The following is a 14669-nucleotide window of genomic DNA, read 5'->3' as shown; positions in this document are numbered from 1 at the left end:
GCTGGCACTTGCCCGAAACAATAATCTCACAAGGAATGCAGGCAAAAAGGGGTTTGTTAGCGGAAATGTCCCAGACAAGAGGACAAGTGCTGTCTAAGTCTAGCTGTAAGGTTGAACAGGGTGCCTCCTCCTTCTCCATGGCCATCCAACAATGCTGCTAGCAAGGAGATAGGTGCTTTGACAGCTGGCACTTTTCCTCATATCCAAGCACTTGCCCAGGACAATCTTCTCATGAGGAATACAAGTGGAGAGGGGCTTGTCAACTAAAATGTTCCAAGCAAGAGAACAAGTGCTGTCTAAGTCTAACTGTGAGGTTGAACAAGGTGCCCCCTCTTCCTCCATGGCCATCTGATAACACAGCTAGAAAGGAGATGATTGCTTGGACAACTGGCACTTCTTCTCATATCCAAGCACTTGCCCAGGACAATAGTCTCACAAGGAATACAAATACAGAGGGGCTTGTCAACTAATGTTTCAGTGCCGTCTAAGTATAGCTATCGGACAGGTACCCCCCACAGATGTCCAACAATGCAGCTAGCAAAGAGATCGCTGCTTTGACAGCTGGCACTTTCCTTCATCTCCACTTGTACTTAGTGCCTGAGATAAGCATCTAAGGAAGAATACAGGTGGAGGGGAGCTTGTCAGCCAAAATGTTCTAAGAAGGAGGATAAGTGCTATTTAAGTCTACCTGTGAGGTTGTACAGGGTGTTCCCCTCTCTCTCCATGGCCATCCAATAATGCCGCTAGCAAGGAGATGGCTGCTTTGACAACTTGCACTTTTCTTCATCTCCAAGCACTTGCCTGACACAAGCATCTCATGAGAAATGCAGCTAGAGGGAAGCTTGTCAGCTAAAACATTTCATTGCTGTTTAAGTCTAGTTGTGAGGTCAGGCAAGAACCCCTTTCCTATTGCCATCCAACAACACATCTAGCAAGAAGATGGCTGCTTTGACAACTTGCACTTTTCTTCATCTCCAAGCACTTGACTGACACAAGCCTCTCACGAGAAATGCAGCTAGAGGGAAGCTTGTCAGCTAAACATTTCATTGCTGTTTAAGTCTAGTTGTGAGGTCAGGCAAGAACCCCTTTCCTATGGCCATCCAACAACACATCTAGCAAGGAGATGGCTGCTTAGACAGATGGCACTTTTCAACATCATCAAACACTTGCCGGCTCACCTGGAACATTTTAGCTGACAAGTTCCCATCCACTTGAACTCTTTGTGAGATGTCTGTCTCAGCCACGTTCTTGAAGACGTACAAAAGTCCCATCTGTCATAGAAGCCATCTCCTTGCCAGCTGCGTTGTCGGAGAGTCAATGAGAAAGGAGGGATGCCCTGTCCGACCTCACAGCTAGCCCTAGCCAGCACATAGGAAGATCGGGCAAAGTGCTACATGTGCATTGTCCCCCATGGAACAGAACACACTCATAAAAATGGAAGACTTCTTTAAACGGAACCTGTCACTGTAAAATCTTTTACTAGGTAATATCAGGCACATATTAAACACATCTCCCCAACATACAGTTGTGACCAAAATTATTCAACCCCCACTGAAATTGAGTGTTTTGGCCAGTTTGACATTGCTTTTGATCATTCAGTCATCTTGCTTACATTTACATTAAAGAGGCACTTGTAGGTCAGACAAATATAACATAACAGTTATAATGAAATAACCACAAATGTCTTTTCTGTGCTCACAGCATTATCAGTTTTATTCAACCCCCAAGTGACATTCAATCTTAGTACTTAGTACAGCATCCTTTTACAGTTATAACAGCTTTTAAACGTGAAGCATAGCTTGACACAAGTGTCTTGCAGCGATCTACGGGTATCTTCGCCCATTCTTCATGGGCAAAGGCCTCCAGTTCAGTCACATTCTTAGGCTTGCGCACTGCAACTGCTTTCTTTAAGTCCCACCAGAGGTTCTCAATCGGATTTAAGTCTGGTGACTGCGATGGCCACTCCAAAATGTTCCAGCCTTTCCTCTGCAACCATGCTCTAGTGGACTTGGAGGTATGCTTGGGATCATTGTCCTGTTGAAAGGTCCAACGTCTCCCAAGCCTCAGGTGTGTGACGGACTGCATCACGTTTCCATCCAATATCTCCTGGTACTGAAGAGAATTCATGGTACCTTGCACACGCTGAAGCTTCCCTGTACCTGCAGAAGCAAAACAGCCCCAAAGCATGATTGACCCTCCACCATGCTTCACAGTAGGCAAGGTGTTCTTTTCATCATAGGCCTTGTTCTTCCTCCTCCAAACATAGCGTTGATCCATGGGCCCAAACAGTTCTAATTTTGTTTCATCAGTCCACAGAACACTATCCCACAACTTTTGTGGTTTGTCCACATGGCTTTTGGCATACTGCAGTCGACTCTTCTTATTCTTTGGAGACAGCAAGGGGGTACGCCTGGGAGTTCTGGCACGGAGGCCTTCATTACGCAGTGTGCGTCTTATTGTCTGGGCTGAAACTTCTGTACCCACATCTGACAAATCTTTTCTCAGTTCCTCAGCAGTCACACGGGGACTTCTCTCCACTCTACGCTTCAGGTAGCGCACAGCAGTCGAAGTCAGCATCTTCTTTCTGCCACGACCAGGTAGCGTTTCAACAGTGCCCTTTGCCTTGAATTTGCGAATGATGCTTCCTAAGGTGTCTCTTGGTATGTTTAACATCTTTGCAATCTTCTTATAGCCATTGCCCTTCCTGTGAAGAGAAATCACCTCTTCTCTTGTCTTCCTGGACCATTCTCTTGCCTTCACCATGTTTGTAACCACACCAGTAAATGTCTAGAAGGAGCTGAGTATCACAGTCATTTTAAAGCTGCCTAATTGGTGCTTATTATGCTTGATTGCTGCTCGGTGACATCCACAGGTGTTTTCAATACCTGATGGAAAGCACCTGTATGAACCTCTGTTCTTCAGAGTGGTAGTCTTTAAGGGGTTGAATAATTGTGGCAATGAAGAAACCACATAAGAACCATTTACTACTGTATTACATAAACAATTGATGTCATTTTAGTTGCATTTGGGTAGTTACAACGTCCTTGTAGGATTTGATTCTGAATACAATTCCAAATGTACACTATAGTCCCTAAACCCCTTTACAGCATTGGGGGTTGAATAATTTTGGTCACAACTGTATGTACATTTCCTTATGTTTTTTTCCCTTTGAAATCCAGCAAACACAGAAACATACAAGTTGATTTGTCAAAAAGATAATAACTTCCTGTTTGGGCTGACAACGCCTCTACCACACTGAAATCCCAACCAGCATTGTCAGCCCTGCCTGCTGGACTACAGAACACCTCCTATCCCCCACTCCTCCTCTCTGTCCTTCTCCACAGCCATACATTAATTTATTTATTAGCAAAACAATGCTGCTGCCCTGATTCCTAGGAGCCTGCCCACACCATGTGTAGGTAAAGGGCTCTTGGGAGATATAGTTATGGGGGTGCCGTTTTTTTTTCTTCAGTTTTTAAGTTTTTACATTTAGTTTTTCTTTTTAACTTTATTGAAATGTCAATATGGCATTCCATTCATTGAACTGCAACTCTACTGAGGTGCGGTGACTTCCAGTGACATCAGGTGAGCTCCGATGCATTGCAGAAAAAATGCAGCACATCTGCATTTTTGCACGTCACCTCAAGGCAGTGTTGTGGTGTTAACGGGGCACATAAAAAAACAACTTTTTTCTCTTTGCCTTGGTGATGACCTGTGAATGATCAGTTGCAGTAAAAATTGTAGGTCACTGCATATGATGTGAATGGGCTCTAACTAATAAAAATTAACTTTGCTAAAGCTCTGTGTGTTATAACGAATCAGCTGTGACAGGTGACAACATAGGAGAACAATTGAGAGCTGGAGACATTGCGTTGTCACTCAACAGGAACATGGCAGGGGACCATGCCTGTTTAATATACATTGAAATAGCCACTGGTATACTTGAGGAAAAGCTGTTGTGACAGGTGACAACATGGGAGAACAACTGAGAGACGTGGACAGTACGTTGTCACTGAGCAGGAACATGGACGGGGTATCATGTCTGTGAAACGTGTTGAAAGCTGAAGGTTTAAACATTTTGAAAATGGCATTAACACTTACGGGTGGAGGGAGTTCCACATTTTTACTACACTAATAGTAAAGAACCCTTTCCACAATCTAAGGATAAACTGCCTTTTCTCTAACCCTAAAGCGGACCTTCTCCCATAAAAAATAAATATTTGAACCTGGCTCCAGCCCCCTCCCTCCCCCACAATTGGATACATGCTTTTCTTAAGTCCTTTCTAGTTTTTGGTGCCGCAGAGCAGCACTTGTCTTTTCTCGCCTAGGCAAGATGTCTGCTCAATTCCACGCATGCACAGATGAATCAAAGAGCTCTGCCTGGCCTTTGGGACCCTGGTAGACACTGGCCCTTTGGTTCATCTTCGCATATGCAATTTTCACCCTTGCGCATGCAAAAAGTTGGTAAACCTCAGGATAGTAGACGAACAACACCGAACAACTCCAAGTGCATAGATAGTGAAAACCAGCCTCAGCCGCGGCTTCTCCCTGATAACCAAGTCTCTCTGGTGCGTTTCCCCCTGCCCACAGGGCTTAGTCATAGAGTCCTTAGCCTCTATGACTAAGATATATAAAATTAAAAGTCTGCGCTACATAAAAAGGGCCTTCCAAAGTGATTAGTCCACACTGAGAGTCAGTCTCACTGAGCAATTAGTGTATAAATGGCCCCCACTAGTGACCCAGCAAGTGCACCAGCCAAGTGCATCACCAAAGGACTTTATTCAATTAATAAAAAAGAATGCCTGTAAGTGTCCAACAAGCCACCAAAAGCATGTCCATCCACCAGGGTGCAGCTAATGCGTTTCAAGGGTAAAGCCCTCTTCCTCAGAGCGCAAAGCTTGCCCTCGAAATGCGTAAGCTGCCCCCTGGTGGATGGACATCCTTCCAGTGTTGGACTCTTATGTGCACTTGACTGTTTATTTTGTGAGTAGTTTGGCATTCTTATTATTCATTTATTAAAGTTCTATGGTAAGGCACTAGGCTGGTGTTTGTTTCTATGACTAAGCCCTGTGGGTGGGGCAAAATGCATCAAAGGGTGTGGCTATCGGGAGGAGCCGTGACTGAGTCAGTTTTTCACTTGGAGTTATTCGGTGTGTGGCGTCTATCAACTCCCCATAATACTACTGACTGGATTAGCACATATGTCAGCACCCTTCTTGAGTGGGATACTAGAGCCATAGCATTGGCACTTAGAGCAACGCTTTGCTAATTATATACAAAGTCACAGTAAACCACATGATGTTCCAAATTATGTTTTTTTTGCACATGCGTGGGGAAGCTCAATGGGGTGCAGATGTGCCAAATGGCTCTGCCAAGTCGTGAATGCTTGGCAGAGCTCTTTGGCACATCTGTGGCAGCACCAGGTCTTATAAGATGCCGGCACCGGTGTGGGTAGAGCCCAAATTAGGGGGACTGAAGTTCTTCTTTAGATTGTGGCCTCTTATTACAGTTACTGCAGTCACCTTTGATATATTTGTAAATTGTAATCATTGTATGACATGCTAGTGATTAGATTTACATTAACTGTAGAGATCAATACATGTCAGTAATAGGCTGGAGGTCTTCTTTAAGGGCAGAGTGGGGCAACATTGCCGCACAAAGTGCAATAATATGCAGCAACCTGATCGGAGTCACCATACATAGAAGATAGCTGTTGATCAGATGCCACGGCGTCCAACAACCTATCATAATAAATAGGCCTACACATGCCGGTGGAACGTTTAGTACGTTTAGGACTGACCATTTGGAAACTCGGGCACTGCCCGAGGGCACGGGGTCAGTAGGGGGCCTCATGAGATGCCCCTGGTACCTTTTCCATAGGCTTTTTTGAGTTTGGGCAAAGACACAGGGGCCCCATGATCCCCTATTGCCTGGGGGCCCCAGGAGTTGTCAGTCCGCCCCTGGTACATCCAGATATGTTCCACCCCTCTAAGAAGAAATATCTGAGTATGACTGCACACACAAAGCTCTTTTGCTGGCTGAGGAGAATGGATGGAATCCAAAACTAATTTGTTTATAAACAGGCAGAACACATTGCAGAGATGGGTTGGTCGGGGTCACATGAGATGGCATACAATCCAATTTGTTTATGAAAATATTTGCAAAGAGAAAAATACACAGCAATTTATCAAAGGCTCACTTTACCTCCTTAAAGGGTCAATCCACCCATTGTTCATATTTCTCTTGGTAGATGTTTAGAAGGTCATCCTATGTTTTATGTCTCTCGGTGATTGCTTACATCTCTGTTCTGAGTTTCTGGGCCTCACTATCCCTGGGCTGAATCCCTGGGTCTGCATACCTGCTGGTCCCAAATTGAGGGGTTCTCACCAATACTGTGTTGATTTTCTGGCTCTATACACTTGCTGGTCCCATATTGAGGGGTTCTTACCAATACTGTGTTGATTTTCTGGCTCTATACACTTGCTGGTCCCATATTGAGGGGTTCTTACCAATACTGTGTTGATTTTCTGGCTCTATACACTTGCTGGTCCCATATTGAGGGGTTCTTACCAATACTGTGTTGATTTTCTGGCTCTATACACCTGCAGTGTGCATAATGAAGGGTTTTCTCCATCCCTGTTCTGAGTTCCTGGGTCAGCACATGTGCTGTGCTCATTATGAAGGCTTCTCACAATCCCTGAGATGATTTCCTGGGACTGCACACCTGCTATACACATTATGTGGGGTCCTCACCAACCCTTTGTTGTGTTCCTGAGTCTGCACATCTGCTGTGGCCATTATTGCTCAGGTAACACAGCCCTCACAATCCCTGAGCTGGGTTCTTGTGTCTCCAGACCTGCTGTGCCCAATATGAGGAATTTTTACAATCCCTGAGCTGAGTTCCTGGATATGGGCACCTGACATGCCCATAATGAAGGGTTCTCACCATCCCTTTGCTGTGTTTCTGGCTCTGCACACCTGCTGTAGCCATTAAAAGGAGTCCTCACTATCTCTTTGCTGAGTTCCTGGGTCTGCACACCTGCTGTGCCCAATATGAGGGGTTCCCATCAACCCTGAGCTGAGTTCCATGGTATGGACACCTACCATGCCCATAGTGAGGGGTCCTCACCATCCCTTTGCTGTGTTCCTAAGTCTGCACACCTACTGTGCCTATTATGAGGGGTCCTCACCATCCCTTTGCTGAGTTCCTGGGTCTGCACACCTGCTGTGCCCAAAATGAGGAGTTCTCACTATCCCTTTGCTGAGTTCCTGGCTCTGCACACCTGCTGTGGCCATTATGATGGGTCCTCGCCATCCCTTTGCTGAGTTCCTGGCTCTGCACACCTGCTGTGGCCATTCTGAGGGGTCCTCACCATCCCTTTGCTGAGTTCCTGGCTCTGAACACCTGCTGTGGCCATTATGATGGGTCCTCAACATCCCTTTGCTGAGTTCCTGGCTCTGCACACCTGCTGTGCCCAATATGAAGGGTTACCACCATCCCTGAGCTGTGTTCCTGGGTATGAGCACCTATCATACCCATAATGAATGCTTCTTTCCATCCCTTTGCTGAGTTCCTGGCTCTGCACACCTGCTGTGCCCAATATGAGGGGTCATCACCATTCTTTTGCTGTGTTCCTAGGTCTGCACACCTGCTGTGGCCATTATGAGGGGTCCTCACCATCCCTTTGCTGAGTTCCTGGCTCTGCATACCTGCTGTGCCCAATATGAAGGGTTCCCACCATCCCTGAGCTGCGTTCCTGGGTATGAGCACCTATCGTGCCCATAATGAAGGCTTCTTTCCATCCCTTTGCTGAGTTCCTGGCTCTGCACACCTGCTGTGCCCAATATGAGGAGTTCTCACTATCTCTTTGCTGTGTTCCCGCATCTGCACATCTGCTGTGGCCATTATGAGGGGTCCTCACCATCCCTTTGCTGTGTTCCTAAGTCTGCATACCTACTGTGCCTATTATGAGGGGTCCTCACCATCCCTTTGCTGAGTTCCTGGGTCTGCACACCTGCTGTGCCCAATATGAGGAGTTCTCACCATCCCTTTGCTGAGTTCCTGGGTCTGCACACCTGCTGTGCCAATTGTGAAGGGGCTTCACCATCCCTGTGCTAACTAAACACTTTCAATGGTATATTTAACAGACCAAATAAGATAAGCTCATTGTTAGGGTATACATAGACTTTGAAGAGTAAGTTCATGAAAAATGAAAAGTTGAAGTAACTCCAAGTATTCTGGCCACCCCTCCAGACCTTACTGACCAATGAACGTTTGTCATTGCAAGCATTATGATGAATACTCATGACGGGGCTGTGTATTGCATACGGACTGCTACACTGGCCGCATGGGTCATCATGGACATTACATCCAGAGGGGAGGCCAGGATGAACTATTTACAGTTAGTTCACCCTTTTAATTATTAAAAGGTGAACTTACCCTTTAAAGTTGTGTCTGTGCTCTCGATGTTCAAACCACGGATTTACATTAGAAATTTAAAAATTATATTTTTTTCTGCCATACTGCTAAGGGTTTCATGAAAAATTAAAATGTGCCAAGAAAAACACAGCGGTATCTAAAATATTACCACTTATAATAAATACGTAATAAATTCCCCACAATACATATGCCCCAGGCTGCAGCCGGTTTACACCATGCATTCAATAAATGGTGAAATAAATAAATAAATAACAGTGCTACCCCATTAATTCAATACAAGTCCGAATCGAGTCCATAAATACGGAATAGACGTTTCTCCGCAGTCAAATGTAAAAACTTCTGCTATTTATGGGCTTTATTTCGGACTTGTATTGATTTAATGTGGTAAGGCTGTGTATTTTTATTTATTTCCCATGAACAACTGACCAGAAAATGAAGAATTCTGGTGCAATAAAAATCAGGATCCTGGATCCAAAGGAGAAGCTGTTTAAGGAAAAGGGAAATCTGTCTAAACGCAGTGCGCTTCCAGTTGCTTTCAAGGAAAAATGGCTTGTTTTATACCGCCTCTGATTTGCTGTTCTTTTATTATTTGCTTGCACACTGATTTTTATGTAGGAGAATAAATCAACAAGAGGAGCCGAGCAAATGCAGCAATAAAAGTCAACGTCGCTCTATAAGATCCAAATCAAAAGCCAGACACTGCATTTCAAATCCTCTGAAACCGACTCCACAAATACAAGTCAGAAGCAAGAAAACACTCTCTTGCACACAAGTCATAAATCACACAAAATGGCTACTTTACCTACTTGTCTTCCAATGGTATATTTGTAGCCCACCACAGGGCAACACTGAATCACTGAATATGAAGGTCTCCCCTCCTTTGGCACTGATTGACCCCTTGGCTACCCCAGAGTAGACCATGGCAAGCTGCATGACGTCACAAGGGCAGATCAGGTCCAAATCTAGAGCTATGGCTTACTGGGAATAAGTGGTCGAAACTGGAAACAAATATGTCGAGGCAAGACTTTTTTTCTCAGAAGATAGGTGCAAGCATTGCCCCTTCTGGGTCACCCTTGTCTCTGCCCCCTACCTACCTCTGAGTACGTCCCCTGGTTTCACCCACCTCCCAGTACCACCCAGATAAGGTCCAAATCTAGAGCTATGGCTTACTAAGAATAAGTGGCTGAAACTGGAAACAAATATGTCTAGGCAAGACTTTTTTTCTCAGAGGATAGGTGCAAGCATTGCCCCTTCTGGGTCACCCTTGTCTCTGCCCCCTACCTACCTCTGAGTACGTCCCCTGGTTTCACCCACCTCCCAGTACCGCCCAGATCAGGTCCAAATCTAGGTGCTATTGCTTACTGGGAATAAGTGGCCGAAACTGGAAACAAATATGCCTAGGCAATACTTTTTTCTCAGAGAATAGGTGCAGGTATTGCCCCCTTCTGAGTCACCCTTGTCTCTGCCCCCTACCTACCTCTGAGTACGTCCCTTTGTTTCACCCATCTCCCTGTACCACCCCTTTTAGAGAATAGAGAACAAAGAATCATTTTATGGTGCTAATTAATATGTACAAAATTAGTTAATGATAGCAAGAAAAGCAGCCAACAACAATAGCCCCCCTCCTTCCCCCAGCAACAATAGATCCTCCTTAAAATAATAGACCCTCTCAACAATAATAGACTCCTTGCAATAAAATAGTAGATCTCCCAGCAGCCAACATCAATAGACCTCTTCCTCAACAGTAGATGCCTCCCAGCAACAGTTGACCCCCCAGCAACATTAGTTCCCTCACCAGTAGCAATAGACCTCTCCAGCAACAATAGATCCCTCAGCAGCCAGGAACAATAGACCCTCCAGTACACACCAGCACCCCTTGCCATTCTATCACAATGAGGTGCTGGAACTGTGTTCCTCACAGTCCCACTGAAAAATAGCCCTGTGTCTAGGCAAAATAGAACAATAAAACACATAAGCAGCTCATGTCTGCAATACATGCACATTTGTCTCCTAACACTCTGTTGTGAACTGACAACCAGGTTTGTCCCTAGGGTTGGCGTCACCCGGTGTGATAACACTTGGTGACACCCTCTCCATTGATCCCCACAGAATGCGGGGATCCATTATGCTCCCCAATCCGCAGATCCAATCCATCCTGCGGGTTCGTCGGCTTTCTTTACAACTTGCCTTTTTGTGGAGCGGGTCCGGAGTCACTCCGTATAGGTTGCATGCCGACGATCCCCGCAGGATGGTTCAGATCTGTGGATTCAGAAAAATGGATCAGATTTCGATCCATTATGCTCCGGAATCCGCAGATCCGATCCATCCTGTGGGGATCGTCAGCATACAACCTATGCGGGGTGACACCGGACCCGCTCCACAAAAAGGTAATTTGTAAAGAAAGCCGACGAACCCGCAGGATGGATTGGATCCATCCTACAGGGATCGTCGGCTTGCTTTACAACTTACCTTTTCGTGGAGCGGGTCCGGTGTCACTCCATGCGGTAGGTGTCACTCGGTACGGCGTGCACCCCCCGCACCTGCCTCGGGACGCCACTGCTGACAACGCTGCCCTTGCTGCACTGCAATCCCAAACAGTGTTGTCACCATCCTGAGTTCTTCCCTGCTGGACTTCAGAACACCTCCTTATTTCTTCATCTTCATAATATAAAGGCTGTGAGGGTGTTTTGTAGTCCATCAGAGGAGACTTGTGTAGTCAACATTGTCAGCTTAACACAGGAAGTTAGGGGCTTGCTATATTTTGAAAATCTGTAGTTTGAAGAAATATCACATTATCCTCCACTACCAAAGCGAGCTCTCCAGCTGTATCCTGAATGCAACTAGGACGAAACGCGTCTAAGGGTGAGACCAGAGAGAGGGGCTGAGGCTTAGGCCATTTCACCGTTATCTTATATCTGACCGATAGGAGTGCGGCATCTTTAAAACTCTTCACACTACTTCTATCCTGGATGTGTATCTGGATGCTGGCACCCAACACAGCTGTGGATCACCGGGGCAGTATACGGGCTCTGGGAGCAGCGCTCTAAATTGGTTCATACAAAGCCGTCAATGCTGCAAAGACATTGAAAAAATGAAGGACAGCCACACACCAAATAGGGTTTGTCAGTTTATTCCACAGGCAGCCGTGACAGTAGTCCCAGCCCAGAGGCCACCTCCTTAACGCATTTCACCCAAAAGCCCTCCTGGGTTAAACGAGTTAAAGGAGACGGTCTCTGGGCTGGGACTACTGCTGTGGCTGTCTGTAAAAAAAAACTGTTGAACGCTGTGGCATGATTGGTGTGCGGCTGTCTATCATTTCTTAATGGACAATTTGTACATGTTTAGCAGAGATGTACAATCTTTTCTACGCTGTTGCAAATTAATTGACAGGTAGGCTGACTGTGCTGTTGGTGACACATCACCACCGGAAAAAATAACCAAGGCGAAGCAACCATTTCCCTTAATGGGTATTACTGCCATGATGCAGCAGAATCCAGCTTGTTAGAGAGGGAGTAGCACTAAAGCAGACATCAAAGGCAAAGGTGTGTGCAAGCTGCCCCCAGCGCCATGATTGCTCAGGTAACACAGCCCTCATTATACCTTCCTATAGAATTCAATGCTTGTTTTCAACATCTGTTATGCATCCCAGCCAGGGGGTCTGAAAGGGTGTACAGTTGAATATTCATCAGGAAATGCATCAGGTCGCTCTGACACATTTGGGCCACACAGTCAAAGACTTCATATGACAGGGTCTAGTGTTGACAGTAAGGACTAAGCTGAACTAGCACAAAACAGGCAATGGTTGATCTTTTACATCCAGCAGCCATGTGAATATAGCCGTAGAGGCACACAGAGGTCAAGAAAAAGACATATTCTTGCAGTTTTTACAATGAGGTTATGTCCTGTTCAGGGGCGGCCTTACCATTTGGAAACTCGGGCACTGCCCGAGGGCCCGGGGTCAGTAGGGGGCCCCATGAGATGCTCCTGGTACCTTTTTCATAGGCTTTTTTGAGTTTGGGCAAGGACACAGGGGCTCCATGATCCCCTATTGCCTGGGGGCCCCATGAGTGGTCAGTCCACCCTTGGTCCTGTTACCAATGTAGACACAAACAGCGCCTGTCGGCTCAAACTGTATAAACAAGTACATAAAAATGAGCTTACTTTTATTGGCGATTTACTAAATTTAATCTTCCTTTGGGGTGGAACCTCTTCTTCTTCCGCTAATCCAGGGATCTCAAAATATTCCATGTCTGGCTCGTAAGACTTATTTTCATCACTGTCATCATCATCCCCAGCTTCTGTCTCCTCCCAATCTGCATTGTACCGAGAACGCACTCTGTAAACATTATAGGTGGAGTGGTCATAAGACTGGACAGTGGACAAACTATTCAAGTCACTGGTTATACTTGTGCCAACGTCAAGGGACGTCGGAGCTGGCGGGGGGCTGCTAGCCATCTCATTTTTTTCCAAGGCTGTTGGTGACTCTGATTTAGTCCTATCAAATGTATTTGTGAAGTTTTCTGACAAATTGTTCTGTTGTATCGTATGATTTCCTTTTTTCGCAACATGTCTGTCGCGAGGTCCATCATCAGTTCCATCAGCAACATCATTCTTGAGCTCTATGTGGTCGTTTGATGTACTGCAACCAATGCTTTCTCTTTTTACCTCCTTAATTGTGATGTGACCGTCTTCTCTTGACATTGCTCTGTTCATCTGTTGGGTAATATCGGTGTCTGTGTCAGTTTCCCTTGATGGTGACCAAGAATTTGCATCCTTCGAATGTCCATAGCCTTCAAAATTGGAAACTGAGGAGGTCGTGATGTTCAGTGGGTAATGTCCAGTTACTGAATAACCTTCATTGTTCTCATTTTTCTCCAGATTATTGGAACTTTGTGAATCATTGCTCTCAAACACTGCGCTAAGTTGACTCACAGTTGGAGACAAGGCCTCAGTCCTTGAGCTAAGACTATCCAGTGAATCACTACTTCCCCTGTTTGACTTACTTCCACGGCCTTCATCTAAAAGTTCACCAGATCTCTGTCTTTCCTTCCTCGAAGAATAGCGGCCATAGTCAATGGCACTGTGTTCAAACATCTTTCGAGTTTCTGTAAACTTGGAAAAGGAAGGTCCATCCAAAGTGTCAAAGCGGCTGATTCTTTCTGAAACAGTAGTCTTGAGCTTTACATCCGCTACATCCTTCTTTTCCAAAAAGTCTCTGGGCTTAGATTTCCTTTGAGGAGAGGATGGTGTCCCTGTAGACTTTTTTGTCTGCACACCATTGTTTTCAGTTGGTTCCATGCCCATCTGCATGAATAAATTTTTGATCCTGTTGACATTGGACCCATATCGGCGTCCTCGGGTCTGCTGCGTTTGTGGCACCTCATCATCCCCTTTCGATTGTTCTTCCCCATCAGCTTTTGGTTTGTCAAAGGTGCTCTTGAGGGCCTGAAACTCCGTCCTATAGGCATTTCTGTGGGGCGAGGCACTCCGCAGGGTCGAACGCTCCACTTGAGCTTCTGTTTTCATCATGTTCATTTCAGCAGGAGAGCACAATGTACATGATGACTAAGAAGGCAGCTTCCTCAGAGTTGTGTTGTCATCTGGATTCTTCTTGAGGAACCGTTGAATTATTGCTGTTGTTACATGTCTCTTGTCGAATTAAACTTTCAAGTAAATCTTTGAGGCAGGCTGTGGCAAAGACAAAAAAAAAAAAAATAGAAAATTGGGAGATATTTAGAAAGGTAAGTATAACATTAGGATGCTGATTTTGTAATTATGGCATATTTGTGGACATATTATGTTCTATAAAAAACAAGAGAGACGTACTTTGAAAAAATCTAATTACTTCCTTGTTAAATGAAGTGTTTGAAGGCCAAAGCTAGCTACTTCCACTTAAAAAGCAGGACACCTTACCTGGGCCATAAACTATATATTACAAAGCTCAAAGTACTTATAAACTCATCATTATGGAATGACTTTTCACATAGTAAAACCGTCAAACATGTTCTCTATTGCCTTTCCATGAAAACGAAAACACAACAGCGTATACTTTGCATGACTGAGGATCTGTTTTTCAATAACGCAGAACAAAAGTGTAGTAATTTTTTGGTTTATGTGGGACAATTACTTCATTTTCTGTCCATGTAAATGACACAGTTGCAGCAGAGGGGTCAGGAGACCGAGTGCATAAAGTCAAAGTGAGCAAACACTTTCACCAGAAAATAATTAT

At 45.2% G+C, this 14669-nt stretch overlaps 1 protein-coding gene across 1 annotated transcript in view; it reads right to left on the bottom strand.

Moving 5' to 3' along the window:
• PPP1R9A (protein phosphatase 1 regulatory subunit 9A) overlaps positions 1–14669 on the bottom strand; it is a 312177-nt gene that overhangs the window by 277681 nt on the left and 19827 nt on the right. The window contains exon 2 of the mRNA XM_089687140.1: positions 12602–14128. Within this exon, the coding sequence (XP_089543266.1) occupies positions 12602–13975 (1374 nt within the window). The 5' untranslated portion in view covers positions 13976–14128. The remainder of the gene's footprint in view (positions 1–12601; positions 14129–14669) is intronic.

The sequence above is a fragment of the Staurois parvus genome, unplaced genomic scaffold (assembly GCF_062004578.1).
Source record: "Staurois parvus isolate SC_StPar_1 unplaced genomic scaffold, SC_StPar_1.0 ptg000418l, whole genome shotgun sequence".
Taxonomy (NCBI): domain Eukaryota; kingdom Metazoa; phylum Chordata; class Amphibia; order Anura; family Ranidae; genus Staurois; species Staurois parvus.
This window is presented reverse-complemented; position numbering and strand designations above follow the sequence as displayed.